Source organism: Mus pahari, chromosome 19, assembly GCF_900095145.1.
Source record: "Mus pahari chromosome 19, PAHARI_EIJ_v1.1, whole genome shotgun sequence".
NCBI classification, from domain to species: Eukaryota; Metazoa; Chordata; class Mammalia; order Rodentia; family Muridae; genus Mus; species Mus pahari.
In genome coordinates, this window is record NC_034608.1 from 11,390,782 (window position 1) to 11,406,174 (window position 15,393).

Here is a 15,393-nt window from a genome sequence, read left to right on the forward strand (position 1 = left end):
GTGGTTCAGTGGTAGAGCCCCTGCCTAGAATCCCCCAGTGAGGGGCTGGGGATGTGGCATGTTTGTCTACTGTGTTCAAGGCACCAACACTGCAATACAATAGCTTCACAGGATCCTTCTATGTCCCCCTGCTTCACACCTTCTCCCCAGATCACATAAAATCACAGCTAGTCACAATTAGAGGTACATAACACACATGTTTCCGGCAACTCACACACTTCCATCAATTCACACAACTTCAGAGTCGTGGCTTCCATGCCACGCCTGTCAGCACACACCACCACAGACAGACACACAGCCCACACCCATCACACACTACTTTCCCCAGGATTTCCCTGGTTCTCACCACCCCCACAAGTCCCCCTGGACAGACAGGCTCCACCTCCTATGCCTCCAGGGCCAGAGGAAGGGGATCCCCATCCCCACCCTTCTTCACCTCCTACGGAAGCTGGGGCCTTGGGCTCCCTCCATCATTTTGGCCCAACCCAAGGGCTAAGCACACCAGGAACTCCTCCCCGCTGCTCCCCCCACCTCCAGCTGGCAGAGCACTTCGACCATTTCTGCAGCTGCCTCCTGTGTTTCTCCCTCGGGGCTGCTCTGCTGGATAGCGGCCAGGGGCACTGGCACTTTTGGAGCCAAAACCCTGCCCTGGCCCTGCCTCCCGCCTAGCCTTGGGTCCCCTCTGCCCCACACTGTTGCCTCCTTTGCCCTAATTCCCTGGCAGAGACCTAGCGATGAGGGTGTTGTCAGGGATGGACAGAGGGGCTTTGGACCCAGATACTGGAATGGGGGAGGTGTGGGGGAGGGGACAGAGACTGGGGTGGGAGTGGGACTAAGAGGGTGGGCAGAGTGGGTGGGGACGTGCTCACTGGAGGCTCTGCTGGAATTTACTCCCCGCCGCTCCCCCTGCACAGCTGTTTATAAATTCCAGGCCAGGTCTTGGCCCCCACCCAGATTCTCCCTCTCAGCTTCATCTGTGGCCCAACCTCTGAGCCAGCAGCTCAGAGGGACAAGCATGGGGCCCAGGGCCTCCCTGCCCAACCCTGTCTCTTCCTGTACTCTGAGTATCTCCTGCCCCCTACCCTCAGTTTCTGTCCCTCTTCTTTTCTGCCTTTCTACTCTCCTGGCTGGCCCAGACATGTGGCAGCAGCCTGTTTGCATGTGTTAACCCGTGTCTCCCTGCCCCACCACCAGCCCCGCGGAAGGAACGCCTGTCTTCTGTAAATTCCAGAGGGACAACCAAAGGAGGCCCCAGTCTCCACTATTAAATCTAAAGGTGCAGGCTCTGCCCACCTCCTGTACACAATGAAGTCCAGCCCTCAGCCTCCTCCCTCAGACCTGTGTGTACAGACACAAGGGTGGGGGTGGGGGCAGCCTCCGCCCTCCGTCTGGGCTTCCTCCTCACTCACCCCGGCTCACTCTCTGTTTTGCACCTGATAGGATGCCAGGCGTGTCGATGATGCTGATGCTCTCCAGGACCTGGTTGGGGAGTTGGGCACACATAAACCTGGGGTGTGGGGAGACAGAGGTCAGGGGTCAATGCAAAGGAGGGCAAAAGGAGACATGAAGAAGGGACACTAATGGTACCATAAAGAACGGTAGGTGCAGAGGACAGAGAAGTCCAGGAAAGAAGAAAGCCCAGAGGCATCATAGGATCTATATAAAATTATCTGTGTCTAGGGCTATCCCAAGTCACCACTGTTGTTACCTTCATTTTCCAGATGAACATAAGAGGCACAGAGAAGTTATGACACTTGACCAAGGCTGCCCAGCACTCAGCGGCAGAGGCACAATTGGAGCCCAGGCCCCAATAGGGGAGGGGGCAGACGCAGGAAGGGAAAGAAGTAGGCAGAAAGAAGAGTATCAGAGCTGAGAAGGACAGAAGTACTCTGAGACAGATGTCCCTCACCCCTGTGACAGTTTCCACACCTGTTGAGGAAAGTGTTTCCAAAAGGGTTGAGTTTACGGAAGGGCTTTTCTGGGTCCACAACGAGAGCGTTTCCGGGCACGGTGCCCTCCGTCTCGCCGTGCATGACAGCCACGAAGCAGTCGGTGGTGGGCTCGGGACCCACGCGGGAGCCAGGGACCTCCTGCTCCAGAAGGTACTGGATGAAGCTGGTTTTGCCGGTGCTATACTGGCCGGCCACCAGCACCATGGGTTTGCCGTCGAAGTCAGCATCTTCGAGGGCCGGTGAATGGAAAGACCCGAAGCGGTAGTGTTCCTCCAGGGGGAGCAGCTTTGTGCGATACAGCTCCTTGAGGGACGAGGTCACAGTGCGGATGGCCTCAGGTCGCTGGCCCCGGGCCCCGCCCTTCTTCAGCCAGCTGAACATGGTGACTTTCGATGCCCACTGGGTCACCCAAGGAGACTACAAGGTGGAGAGCTCACCTGCCAGAAGAGGGGGCAACACAAAGGAAGACTGCTAGAGAATGGCTATAGATGCAGGGAGGAGCAGGGCGCGCGAGCCAGTGATAGGAAGGAGGGGGAGGGGCTAGCAAGAGACGTCGGTGGCTGGGTTCAAGAAGAGGAAGTGCTTTGAAAAATAAAAGAGAGACTATGGCAAAGGAAGGAACTGCTGGGGAAGAAATGCATCCCAGCTGGATATACTTAAGTACATCTGTAACCCTGGGAAGCTGAGGCAGGAAGATCAGAAATTCAAAGTTGGACCAGACACCATGTAAGACCCTATCTCAAAAGACACCCAAAGAAAGTCATTCCTAAATCCGTGCATCATTACATCACACGCCCATCATTAAACACATCTTCACTGAAATGGCTCGCTCCATGCTGCAGGAGCTATCATCCAAGATAAGAACTGTAAAGTCCAGTTGCCTCCCAACCAGAGCCCACAGCTGAGGACCTGGGCACCCAACAGTTAGCGATACCTGCAGAATTCCAGGCATCCAGAGGGGGCATGGGAAACTGACCACGGGGTCAGCAAAGGCCTGGGAAAGGCTGAGTGCTGAGTGCCTTTGTGGAGCACAGGCAAGACACAGGTCTTACGCAGAGGATGGGATGTACAAAGGCCCAAGGGTGGGACAGGCTCTTGGGGACTGGGGACTGAGAATTGTCTGGTGGGGATGCAGAGCCAGAGGGATGAGAAACAAGGCTGTAGAGGCTACCTAGGTGCACCCAGGCCAGGAGGAGTCTTGTCATTGGAAAGATGCGTGAAAACTATAAGCCAGACACTGTGCCAGCTCATATGTGAGGTGTGGTGCTAGAACAGAACCGCACGCTAGGCAAACACAGTAGAGCCAAGCCATACCTGAGCCTCTCCCTGGGGGATTCTAGGCAGGGGCTCTTATCACTGAGCCACACTCAGAACCCTGTGCCAGCTCCCTTAAGTTTCATGACTATCTGGTGACTTTAGCATTACCCCCATATTAAATCTTTTATTTTTGATATCATGTCTTGTGTATTCCATGATGCACTTGAACAGAGGGTAATCTTGAACTTGTGGTCTTCTTGTCTCTGCCTTCCTAGGGCTGAGATTACAGATGTCACTGGCATGCTGACTTTTACCCAGAGTTGGGGGCAAGAACCTAAGGGCTTCAAGCATTCTAGGCAAGCACTCTACAAACCCAGCTACCTCCTCAACCTCACCCGCACTGTTTCACGGAGGAAACTGAGCCTCAGGAAGACATCAGTAGCTTGCACAGGATCACTGAGCTGGAAAGCACTCTAGCTGGGCTCCCATCTTAGGCCTCAAAGCTCAGTTAGGGAAAAAGTTGTCACCAACCTTGCAGTCGTGAGCACCCCTAAAGCCAGACTGTGCTCTGTAGCGGCCTCAACACCTTCAGGAGCTTGTGGTGTCTGGGCTGATGCAGCTCCTGGCTGTCAGTAAGTCTCTCCCCTTGCTCCACAGGTAGATGCTTATTTTAGTGACTTTGAAGTGCCAGCTTTTGGTCAGATCGGAATCTCTCTCATTCCTCACAGAAAGAATTGAGGGCTCCCTAGAGGAACAGCTGTCACAGGGCTGGGGCTGGGGCTGGGGCTGGGGCTGGAGCTTGGGGGTTGGGAAGGAGCAAGCCAGTTTGGGTCAGCTCAAAGGCCACGCAGCACTCAGCCCTCAGCCTGAAATGGCTCTCCTTAGCCAAAGATGAGACAATTTTTCCTTTTTTTAAATTTTCATTAAAAATATTTTATGTCTTTTTTTTCTTTTTTTTTTTTTTTTTTTTTTTTTTCTTACTCACACACACACACACACACACACACACACTCTGTAGACCAGGCTGGCCTCAAACTCAGAAATCCACCTGCCTCTGCCTCCCAAGTGCTGGGATTAAAGGCGTGCGCCACCACGCCCGGCTTATGTGTCTTTATGTATGCCTGTGTTCCATGTTCATGGCCTCTTGGAGGCCAGAAAAGAGTTTTGGATTCCCCTGGACTGAAGTAACAGATGGTTGTGAGCTACCATGTAGGGCAGAGTGCAGATCTGTAATCTTAGCACTAGGCGAGCAGACACAAAATTAGAAGTTCAGGATCGTCCTCTACCTCTACCTCTGGAAGAGCAGGCAGTGCAAACTCTCAGTGGACTCTCCACTACCCACACACACACACACACACACACACACACACACACACACACACACTACATTCTCACTATGTAACTCTGGCTGGCCTGGAACTATGTAGCCCAGGTTAGCCTTAGACTGAGATCTGCCTGCCTCTGCTTCCTACATCTTGGAGTTCAAGGAGTATGCCACCATATCTGACTCGAAGATGGGACACTCTAAACATTAAAACAAACAAACAAACCCCCAACTCCTGCAAATCAAAATATAAAATCATTGTGACTCAAAGGAAGAGGGAAGAGTGGAAAGAAAATGGATTGGAGAAAAGGAGGGGTGGAAGAAATAATGGACGGAAGGACCTGTGACATAAGATGAAGAGAGGGAACCCTGGAAATGTCCCTGGCAGTGAGGCAGCTGAGAGAGAAGAGAAGGCTCTTGGGTGGCAAGAAGGACCAAGGAGAGCAGAGATGGGTGTGGAGGGTAGAAGGCCACTTCAAGGAGGGAGTCTTCAAAGACAAAGGCTGGGTAAGGACTGGGAAAACTGGGGGCGGGGTAGGGGGGCCATACGGAGTACTAAAGAGAGGCTGGGGAGATCTGAGGAGGTGAGGGAGTCACTGAGATTTGAGGAGGAATGGGGGTAGTCCTGGAGGAGTGTGGGAATTGGGAGCAACTGGGAAGGAGAGAGCACAGACTGTTACAGAGGGGAGCGAGGTTGAGAGGTGGGATTTGGGGAGCACTCACCAGGGATCTGGGGAGCGCAGAGCAAGCAGCCCGAGCTCTGTCCGGTCCGCAGGGGAGTGAGACGGGTGGGGCCGCGCGCGCGCTAGGAGCGGCGAGCAGGGCGGGCCCGGGCCCCCTGTCCCAGCCCCGCGCCAGCCTCGGGCGCCCCCTGGCGGGCACTGTGAAGACGCGCACAGGTTCGAGCGTGCACTCCTTAGTTCAGTGTGAGCCCCGTCCTCCAGCTTTTGGCTCCCTCTCTTAGCAAGTAAGTTGACAGAGGCTGAAGCAGGCCTACCAATAATTTATCTGATCATAGTGGTGCATGCACGTTTGAAGCTGGACCGCGTGTGTGTGTGTGTGTGGGGGGGGGGGGGATCCTGTCTCAAAAATAACTGTAACAACAGTAATTTTAAAATCTTAAGTGCAAGGTGGAAGAGTTAGATGGTCAGCACTTAAGACTACTGACTGCAAGCCGGGCGTGGTGGCGCACGCCTTTAATCCCAGCACTCGGGAGGCAGAGGCAGGTGGATTTCTGAGTTCGAGGCCAGCCTGGTCTACAAAGTGAGTTTCAGGACAGCCAGGGCTATACAGAGAAACTCTGCCTCGAAAAAAAAAAAAAAAAAAAAAAGAATACTGACTGCTCTTCCAGAGGTCTTGGATTCAGTTCCCAGCACCCACATGGCAGCTCACAACTGTCTGTAACTCCAAGACCTGACACCTTCACACACACATTCATGTGCGAAGCAGGCAAAACAATGCATATAAATAAAAATAAATTATTAAAATGTAAGTGCACAGGCCCAATGTGGCGGCCACAAGCCTTACATCCCAGCATTTGGGAGGCAGAGGCAGGTGGATCTCTATGAGTTTAAAGCCAGCCTGATCTTCATAGCAAATTCCGGGTCAGCCAAAGCTACGTAGCAGAGACGCTGTGTATCTACTATAAAAACCAACCAAGCACCACTACCTACAACAACAACAAAAACACAGGGGGAAAAAAATCTCAAGGCCCTGGGGCTAGGGCTGTGGCTTAGCTGGTAGAGTGCCCATCTAAGATACAGGAAGCCCTGGGTTCTATCCCCAGCACAGACTATCCCAGCATGGTGGTGCAGGCATGCACTCTCAGCATCAGTTCATAGACACATCACACGGCCTCCATAGGCTCGTAGGGACTGGCCTTATTAGGTGTGTTGTTGTTGGAGTAGGTATAGCCTCTTTGGAGGAAGTGTGCAGGGGGTGTAGGGGGCACATTGAAGTGTCAAACGATCAAGCCAGGCCCAGTCTCTCTCTCCCTGCTGTCTGCCCATCTGGATGTAGAACTTACCTCTTCAGCACCATGTCTGCCTACATACCTCCATGTTTCCTGTCATGATGATAATAGACTGAACCTCTGAAACTGTAAGCCAGCCCCAATTAAATGCTTTCCTTTATAAGAGTTTTACAGGTGTCTGCCACCATACCTAGCAAGCAAACGGTTGTTTTTCTGAAAATGTCGTCTGCCCACAATGACCACTTTCCAGAGTGCTGGGATTATAGGTGTGTACCACTATGCCCAGTTTATGGGATGCTGGGGGAAAACTTAGGGCTTCTTGCATACTAGTCAAGATTTTTTCCCTCAATTTGTATGTATTTATTTACATTTGTAAGATTTATTTCTATGTGTACAGGGTGTGTGGTGATTTGAATACGTTTGGGCCCTGGAGATTCATGCGTTACAATGCCTAGCCTTAGGGAAAGGCTCTATTAGGAGGTGTGGCCTTGTTGGAGAAGGTGTGGCCTCGTAGGAAGTGCGTCACTGTGTAGGTGGGCTCAGAGGTTCTATGCTCAGGCTCTGCCCAGTGCAGAAGTCAGTCTCCTCCTGGCTGCCTTTGAACCAAAACAGAACTCTCAGCTCCTCCAGCACCATGCTTGCCTGCGTGCTGCCATGCCTCCCGACACTGTAAGCCAGGCCCCCAGGCCCCCAACCCCGATGTTTTCTTTCACAAGAGTTGCCTTGGTCATGGTGTCTCTTTACAGCAATAAAACCCTAAGACAGGTGTCTGGCCTGCATACTACATATGCCCCATGTGTGTGCAGTACTCGCAGAGACCAGAAAGGGGCGCCAGATGCCTGGGATTAAAGTTACAAATGATTATGAGCTGTCATGTGGATGCTAAGAATCAAACCCAGGTCCTTGGCAAGAGCAGCCAGTGCTTATAACTGCTGAGCCATCTCTTCAGTCTCTATTTATTTGTACTATAAGACAGAGTCTCGTATAGCCCAGGCTGACCTTGATCTCCCTAAGTAAATGAAAAGAATCAAACCCTAACTCTCTTGCTTCCACTTCCTGAGTGCTGGCACATACCGCCACACCCCTAAGTGCCTTTGAACTTTATTTACATATTTGTGTGTGTGTGCCCACATGAATTTATGTGTACCACATATGTTCAGCAACCCAAAGGAGACCCGAAGAGGGTGTCATATCCCTAGAACTAGTGTTGTGGGCAGTCACGTGGGTGCCAGGAACCAAACCTGATCCTCTTCGAGAGCAGTAAGCGCTCTTAACCACTAAGCCATCTCTGGAGCCCCACAAATGCCTTTGGACAGGGAACTAAAACAAGGTACTGAATGGATGGTTGATAATACTGACCCTCGACTGCCAGGGTCCCAATCCCACATCCCCTGGACCAACGGTTTGGAGCATTTTCAAGCAAAGCCCATACAAAACTAAGTATACTGAGAACTGACACAACTGGTTTCGGAGGCAGAGAATTCCAAACTGCCCTCTCACCTGCCCCACAGCGCTTAGAATGCAACCTAGGACCCAGTGGACATTCACCCAACATGTACAATTCCTCTCTATTGGCTTGGTTCCAACCCACCAACACCATTCCCGAAATAAAACACCCAAAACCAACAGGGGCCGGAGGGGGCCTGAGTAGTTTAAAAAAAAAAAAAGGATCGGCTTTTAATTTACAAGAGTTCTAGATGTACAGAATTCTCCCTTTAAAAAATCGTTATACACAATAAATACAGTACAAAAAAAAATCTTTATCTTACAGTACTAGTTTTGTCTCCGAGATTTCAAAACGTGGCGTGGTGGGCTGGAGGCAAGAATACAGGGAAGACTGCTTGGGAGAAGGAAGACCCCGTGTCTTGTTCCTCTGGAGGGATGGGGTGGTGGGGCTCTCTCTCTCTCTCGTACGCACACATACAGGATGATCCAGGTGAGTGCACGTATGGATGGGATGCAGGTACTTTGGGACACTGGCTTGAGTCCTTGCTTCCCAATCTTCCAGGCTCTGTGGGCAACAGGATGAGAGTTGAGCCTTTCAGAAGGTCTCTCTCAGCTGAGTGCCCCGACAGTGATCCATGAAGCCAATCAGACAAGACCTTGTATTCAGATGTTACCAGTGCGATAACCTAGAAGCCCAGTCCTAGGCAACACTCACGTATCCCCTGTCCTGGCCTGTGCCAGGGGGACGTTGTACCTTATAGCCCACCTTCGCCTAGAAAACCCACGCCCCATCCCAAATCTCTAGCCAACGTGGAAGCAGGAAGGTGGGGAGGCCTTTGTGACTCAAAATAACTTAGGCAAGAATTGTCAGGGGAACTGGGTTAGTGCCCCTTAGAGGTGGAGATCGGCGGGCAGGCTGCTTTCCTGGAAGTAGGGTCGGGGCCACTCAATGAGGGCTGCAGAAGCAGCCCGATGTTATCTGTTCAACGTCCTGGCACCGAGGCCACCATTGTGACTAGAGGGTGGGAAGGCGTCAGGCCTGTGCAGGGGCGCTGGGGATGTGGGGGTGCCAGGCGTGGGCCCCGTATGGGGGTACGGGCCTGCGGGTGTCCGGCCAGGGGCTTGCTGCAGGTTAAGGATGCTGTCGATGGCACTCTGCAAATGCTCAGTAAGTGTATCATCCTGTGGGCTGTCACTAGAGAAGCTGGCCTGGTCCACGTCCGGGGACTCGGACTTGCGTCGTTTGGCTGGGGGTAGCACGGGTGCTTCCCAGCTGGGTTCAGTGGAGCCCTGGCTGGTAGCGGAGGCTGGAGTCTCCGGGGGTGGCGGGCCACCCTTCAGAACCCGCTGATATAGTTCGTCCTCCACCGCTGCCAGCTCCCGGATCAGCCCGCTGGTGGCTTCGTCTACCTTGGCGGGCAGTGGGGTGGGGCTTCCCGCACCCCGTGGCCGTCCCTGTGCACCCTCGGTGGCACCAGGGTCGCCCATGTTTTCTCGGTAGGTCTTGCGCAGTGGTAGACGTGGGCAGGACGCAGGCACGGTGGGTTTGCGTACTGCGGGTGGGGGATGGTCCAGAGTGCCATTCATCTGCGCCTGGGTGGCAGGCGGGAGTGGGGGCGGAGCTGGGTGTGGCGGAGGCTCCGCCCCCTTTGCAGGGGTTGGAGCAGGCAAGGGCTGGTGCACAGGATCCAGTGCAGTGTTGTGCACCACCTTGCTGAGCCCCGCCTCCTGCTTGATCTTGAGTTTGAGGCCAATGCGGCTCCGGGCCTCATAGGTCTTGATGGGTGGCCGGTTACGGGAGGGCATGGGGCCGTCCTCATCTGTGTCCAGGGATGAGGCGGCAGAGGATGAGGACGAAGATGAGGACGTTGATGACAAGGAGGAGGATGCCCGGGCCCAGGTCACTGAGGGAGAGCCGCCAGCCCCACCATGCCGGATCACTAGCTTGGTGGGCAGATGAGGAGGGGGCTGGGCAGATGTTCCAGATGTGGAGGATGAAGACGATTGGCCATGGCTGGGGAGCCGGTGACCCTCGGAAGACACTGGGACAGGGAAGCCAAGGGAGCGGGAGGAAGACACGTACTCATCTGTAGAGTTGGGGCAAAAACAAAAACCCATGGGGTCATTATCTAAGATGACCGAGGTACCTGTACACTGAGTACCTTATCTTCTGGTCCAGGCTGAGTCTAGACCAGTGGATCTCAATCTGTGACCTGGAATCCCTGTGGGGGTTGTACCACCAAATATCATGCATATCAGGTATTTACATTACAGTACATAATGGTAGCAAAGTTATGGTTATGAAATAGCTAGCAATGAAAATAATTTTATGGGTGGGAGTCAGGAACTGTATCAAAGGGTGGCCGCATTAGGCAGGTTGAGAACCACTGATCTGGACCAGGCTGATCCTCGGGTCACTCACTCTGCAGGCTCCCTTTACGAACAGCCCCCCCCCTCCCCCAAAGCTTCACTGCCCAACCAAGGTTACATGTGTGTAAAATGAACAATAAGAATTTAAAACAGGGGCTGGTGAGATGGCTCAGTGGGTAAGAGCACCCGACTGCTCTTCCGAAGGTCTGGAGTTCAAATCCCAGCAACCACATGGTGGCTCATAACCATCTGTAACAAGATCTGACGCCCTCTTCTGGAGTGTCTGAAGACAGCTACAGTGTACTTAAATATAATAAATAAATAAATAAATCTTTAAAAAAAAAAAAAAAAGAATTTAAAACAGGGCTGGAGAGATTGCTCAGCTGTTAAGAGCACTGACTGCACTGACTGCTCTTCTGAAAATTCCGAGTTCAAACCCTAGCAAACACAGGGTAGCTCACAACCACCTGTAAAGAGATCTGACGCCCTCTTCTGGTGCGTCTGAAGACAGCTACAGTGTACTTAGGTATAATAATAAATACATTTTTAGGCCAGAGCGTGCAGGACCAGAGTGAGCGGGGTTAAACAGAGCGAGCAACCTTCATTTCCAGCAACCACATGATGGCTCACAACCATCAGTATAGCTACAGTGTACTCATATACATAAAACAAATAAAATAAATCTAAAAAAAAAAAAATTAAAACAAAAAGTGCGCCCCTTTGGGGCTGGAGAGATGGCTCAGCGGTTAAGAGCACTGACTGCTTTTTCAGACGTCCAGAGTTCAATTCCCAGGTGGCTCACAACCATCTGTAATAGGATGTGATGCCCTCTTCTGGTGTGTCTGAAGACAGCTACAGTGTACTCATAAATACAATAAATAAATAAATATATATTTTTAAAAAGTGCAGTCCTAAGCAGGGTGTAGTGGTCTACATCTGCCATCCTGGCTTCTCAGAAGGCTGACAGGGAGGATCTGCAGTATAAAAGCCAGCCCGGTACTTCCTGAGATCCTGGTTTTAGAAAAATGAAGTTTAAAACAAAACAGGATTAGAGTGTGGGGCGTGGCTCCACAGTACAGCCATAGCCTTGAGTTTAAATACTCGCACATCAAAAACCAAGCACTCCCGAGTTACATCCTTGTTTTCTGATGTGCTGCCCCTGTAAGGTAGGCGTACAACCCCTGGTAGGTTGTTTCTAGCTTTGACTTATTCCTATCAGACTTGTTACAGAAATTCTTGTGCAAGACCACAGGGTTCTGCCTAAAGTCACTAGGTACACTCAGAAGACACATCACCTTCCTAATGACAGAAAGCTCCAGAACTACCCTGAAGGATTCAGAAAGATTATACACTAGTGTCCTGATTCCTGTGGTTACCTGAGGGAGGCCTGGGCTGGGGAAGTGGAAAGATGAATGCTGCTCGTGTGGTTGTTGTTTAAAGAGAATAATGGTACTTGGAGCTGAATGTAGAAGGTGTCAGGGATCTTTTGAAAAAGCCAGGGGTTGGGGTGTGACTGCATGCTTTTCTTGAAGCAAGGGTAAGGCTCGCAAGGGGTAAGGCTCATTCTTAAGACCGGTAGAAGCACAGACTGGGCACAGAGTAGGTGTGGCAGAGACCTTGCTTGTGCCTCAGCCCTGGCTCTTCTCTCTCACTCTTCCATCGGGCTGGGCTGGCAGAAAAGCCCTTCATTCTAGGAGGCCGGGTGAAACTCACAGGGAGCTACAGTAAAGGAGGCAGGAGGGGCCCTCACGCCCCCTGGTGGCGAAGAAAGGTAAAGCCACTCAACACAACCCTGGTGTTTTTGTAGACCAGGCTGGACTCAAACTCTCAGGAGATGCTAGTGCTTCTGCCTCCCCTGTGCAGCAGCATGCCAGGTGGCTTGCGGGAAATCTTAGTACCAGGTAGGTAGAGGACGCCCCCCTCCCCCTCACCGGGCTTCTCCTTGGCGAGCCCCCCTCCCCCCTCACCGGGCTTCTCCTTGGCGAGCTGCTTATCCACGGCAAGGGCGGTCTTCTCCTCCTGAATGAACATCCGGTCAATCATAACCATCTCCGCAGAAGGGCTGACTCTCTGCGGTGGGTAGATGAGGGACGTAGGAAAAAGCAAATGGGGAAGAGAGGATACTGGCACGCTTGGAACAATTGCCTCCTTTCCATCTTCCCTCCCAGCTAAGAGACCGCCCCTCACCCCACAAGAACAGTTCACAGCCGGGGGGGGGGGGGAGACCCCAGAGCTTGAAGAATCCTACCCTGGACTCTTCCAGAAGCAAAAGCCGATATTTATTGAGCATGGCCTGGGTGCGTTTGAGCAGCTGCGTAGAGACAGTCTCAAATTCTTCATCCACTGGAGGAAGAAAAGCCACATTGGGGGTTGGGGGGCGGGCATGAGTAGGTGACACAGGGCACTTGTGGCCAACCGCGGGCAAGCACGCAATGCTCCACCCACTCCATGCTCCATGGCCTGAATACTGAGGGCTGGTGGCTGAGCTGAGGGCACTTGGGGGCAAAGGGGGAGAGCAGTTGGGGAGCCTCACCTTTATGGTAGTCGTTGGGGGAGGGGAGGGCGCCTTGGTAGACATGGTAGGGCAGGAGGCGATGGAGGGCATCCTCAAAGGAAGGGAAGGCTGTCTTGTAATCGGGGTGCAGGACAGAGCCCTGATGTTTGTGCAGATGCTCCAGGAAGCTGTGGGTGGGTTTAGACCACACATACAGAGTTGGGGGTGAGGGCCAGGAAAACTGACCCTGGACCTCAGCCCTGAGCTACAAACTTAACACTACAAAGGCAAGCGGCGCTTTCCACTTGTCTCATGGCTTCCCTGACTGTGGACCAAAGTTAACAGGTAACAAAAAGGGAAAAGAGAAGCCTAGGAACGTGAGGGGACATCACTCTGGCTTAGAGGATCCAAAGGAGAAAGGGAGGGGTTGGGAGTGAGGTAGGAACCATGCTATTCTGCCTCCTGCCACCAAGGGGCAGGACCTCTCCACAGCCTCTGGCCTAAGAAAGTGTAGGGCTAGGGATAGGGTTAGGTTGTAAGAACCTACTCATTTTCTCATGGCGGTTTTCTTTTTTCTTTTTAAAAAAGATTTATTATTATTATTATTATTATTATTATTATTATTATTATTATTATGAGTGCATTGTAGCTGTCTTAAGGCATCGGATCCTATTACAGATGGCTGTGAGTCACCATGTGGTTGCTGGGAATTGAACTCAGGACCTTTGGACGAGCAGTCAGTGCTCTTAACTGCTGAGCCATCTCTCCAGCCCTCACTGTGGTTTTCTATGAATCCCTACTACAGTAGGCTCGGTTTCCCTATCACATGACCACGCTCTCATCACACAAGCCTAGAAGACAAGCCCTCTGGCACCATGGGGCAGATTTCCTGATACTGTTTTTTTGCTGTGGTCTCAGAACCACACAGCGAGTGCTTAGCAAACACTTTGGTGGGAGAAGAACAAGGAAACACCGTTTATTCCTCCAAAACAGCTTAAAGGCCTGCCCTCTCCCAGCAGGCAGCCATCTCACCACCTACTCCATGTACGGAGGCCTTTAAAACATCCTTACTCATCTTCCCTGGCCTTCTGACTTGTGTGCACATAACTCACACGCCTGCCTGGACATGCCCAGAATCTATTCACACATTTACTTTCTACCTGGCTCATCTCCACGACACCCGACAAGCCAAAGAAACAGTGACCCTGACATCAAACTGTACATGGAACCCCGGAGGCTTGAAGTCAGCAGCCTGCCAATGTCCCCTGTTGGCCTCAATCTTTCCCTCGGCAGAAGGGAAACTGTGATCAAGAGGGGATTCATATACAACTATGGAGAGTGGAGCCAAGACTTTGTGGAGCAGTTTGGGTGGGGCAGGCAGGTAGCTGTCACTCACCAGGCTTCTTTGCTGGGTTGCAGTAGAGGCTGTTTCTTCAAGCTACACAACTTGCTGTCATACTGTGGAAGGAGGAAAGATCAGTGACAAATGTTGCTAGGAAGAAGCCGTCTTTGCCACCTCAGCCTACCTCCTCCCTCTAGCCAAGGTCACAGATGGTAAAGGAAGGTGGCCCCAGCTACAGCATCCCTGTTCATCAAGAGAAACCCGGTGGGAATACCAGGTGTGGTATCCTACGCCCCCATCCTGGTTAGCCTTAACTGTCAACTTCATACTGCCCAGAGTTACCCAAAGGGAGAAGCCATACCGGATGTCTGGCCTCTTGGGGATTATTTTGATTAATTGAGGGCCCAACTTCTTGTGGGCAGCACCATTCCTATACAAGGTGGTCTTAAGTTTTGAGGCAGTGAAGGAGCAGTTCACAGAGCAGCACCCCTCCATGGTCTCTGCTTCAGTTCCTGCCCTGGCTTCCCTCACGGACAGACGGACAGACCGGACAGACCGCAAGTGTAAGCTAGATAAACCCTTTCCTCCCCTAAGCTTTTTTAGGTTACAATCTTTTGTTGCTGTTGAGACACTGTTTCTCTGTGTAGCCCTGGCTGTCCTGGAACTCACTCTGTAGACCAGGCTGGCTGCAAACTCAGAGATCCGCCTGCCTCTGCCTCCCCATGCTGGGACTAAAGGCTTGGACCACCATCTGGCTGGCTACAGTCTTATCATCATAGCAAAGGATAGCCAACAGGACAGCCAGTAAACCCAGCACTGGGGAGGCACAGGTGGGAGTTCAAGGACAGCCTCAGATACAGAGACATCTTCACCACCCCACCCCACCTCAAAAACCAAGGATGGAAGAGGCAGACGGACATCTATGAGTTCACGGCCAATCTGGTTTGCTTAGTGAATCCAGGCCAGCTATGGCTACAAAGAGCTTGCCTCAAACAGAGATGGAGGAAGGGGTGGAGAAGAAAACAAATCTGTGTGGGACATGTGGCCTAGGCTGTGGGAGCAGGCTACTAACAAGTAGGTCCAAGCCCTTAGTGTAGTTCTCATCTGTTGGCCTTTGAATTTCACCATGATTAACAGCCTTCTTGTCTCCTCTCTCCCTCTAGTGAGTCTAGTATTGATAACCTTGGTTTGTGATAACTGGTCAGTCCAAACTTTTTTACTATACAAAGGGTCAAA

General features: G+C 52.0%; 2 protein-coding genes across 4 annotated transcripts in view; both read right to left on the bottom strand.

Moving 5' to 3' along the window:
• Positions 1 to 5,373, bottom strand: part of Ehd2 (EH domain containing 2) — an 18,798-nt gene extending 13,425 nt beyond the window's left edge. Inside the window, exons 1-3 of the mRNA XM_021218863.2 lie at positions 5,257 to 5,373; positions 1,930 to 2,389; positions 1,410 to 1,507 (exon numbers count right to left, since the gene is read on the bottom strand). Coding sequence (XP_021074522.1) covers positions 1,410 to 1,507; positions 1,930 to 2,333 — 502 coding nt within the window. The 5' untranslated portion in view covers positions 2,334 to 2,389; positions 5,257 to 5,373. The remainder of the gene's footprint in view (positions 1 to 1,409; positions 1,508 to 1,929; positions 2,390 to 5,256) is intronic.
• Positions 5,374 to 8,181: 2,808 nt separating this feature from the next.
• Positions 8,182 to 15,393, bottom strand: part of Bicra (BRD4 interacting chromatin remodeling complex associated protein) — a 71,560-nt gene continuing 64,348 nt past the window's right edge. For all 3 annotated transcript variants that reach the window (XM_029531815.1, XM_029531816.1, XM_021219430.2), the window contains 5 exons: positions 14,212 to 14,273; positions 12,855 to 13,003; positions 12,570 to 12,664; positions 12,289 to 12,391; positions 8,182 to 10,038 (listed from right to left, as the gene is read on the bottom strand). In XM_029531815.1, coding sequence (XP_029387675.1) covers positions 8,927 to 10,038; positions 12,289 to 12,391; positions 12,570 to 12,664; positions 12,855 to 13,003; positions 14,212 to 14,273 — 1,521 coding nt within the window. In that variant the 3' untranslated portion in view covers positions 8,182 to 8,926. The remainder of the gene's footprint in view (positions 10,039 to 12,288; positions 12,392 to 12,569; positions 12,665 to 12,854; positions 13,004 to 14,211; positions 14,274 to 15,393) is intronic.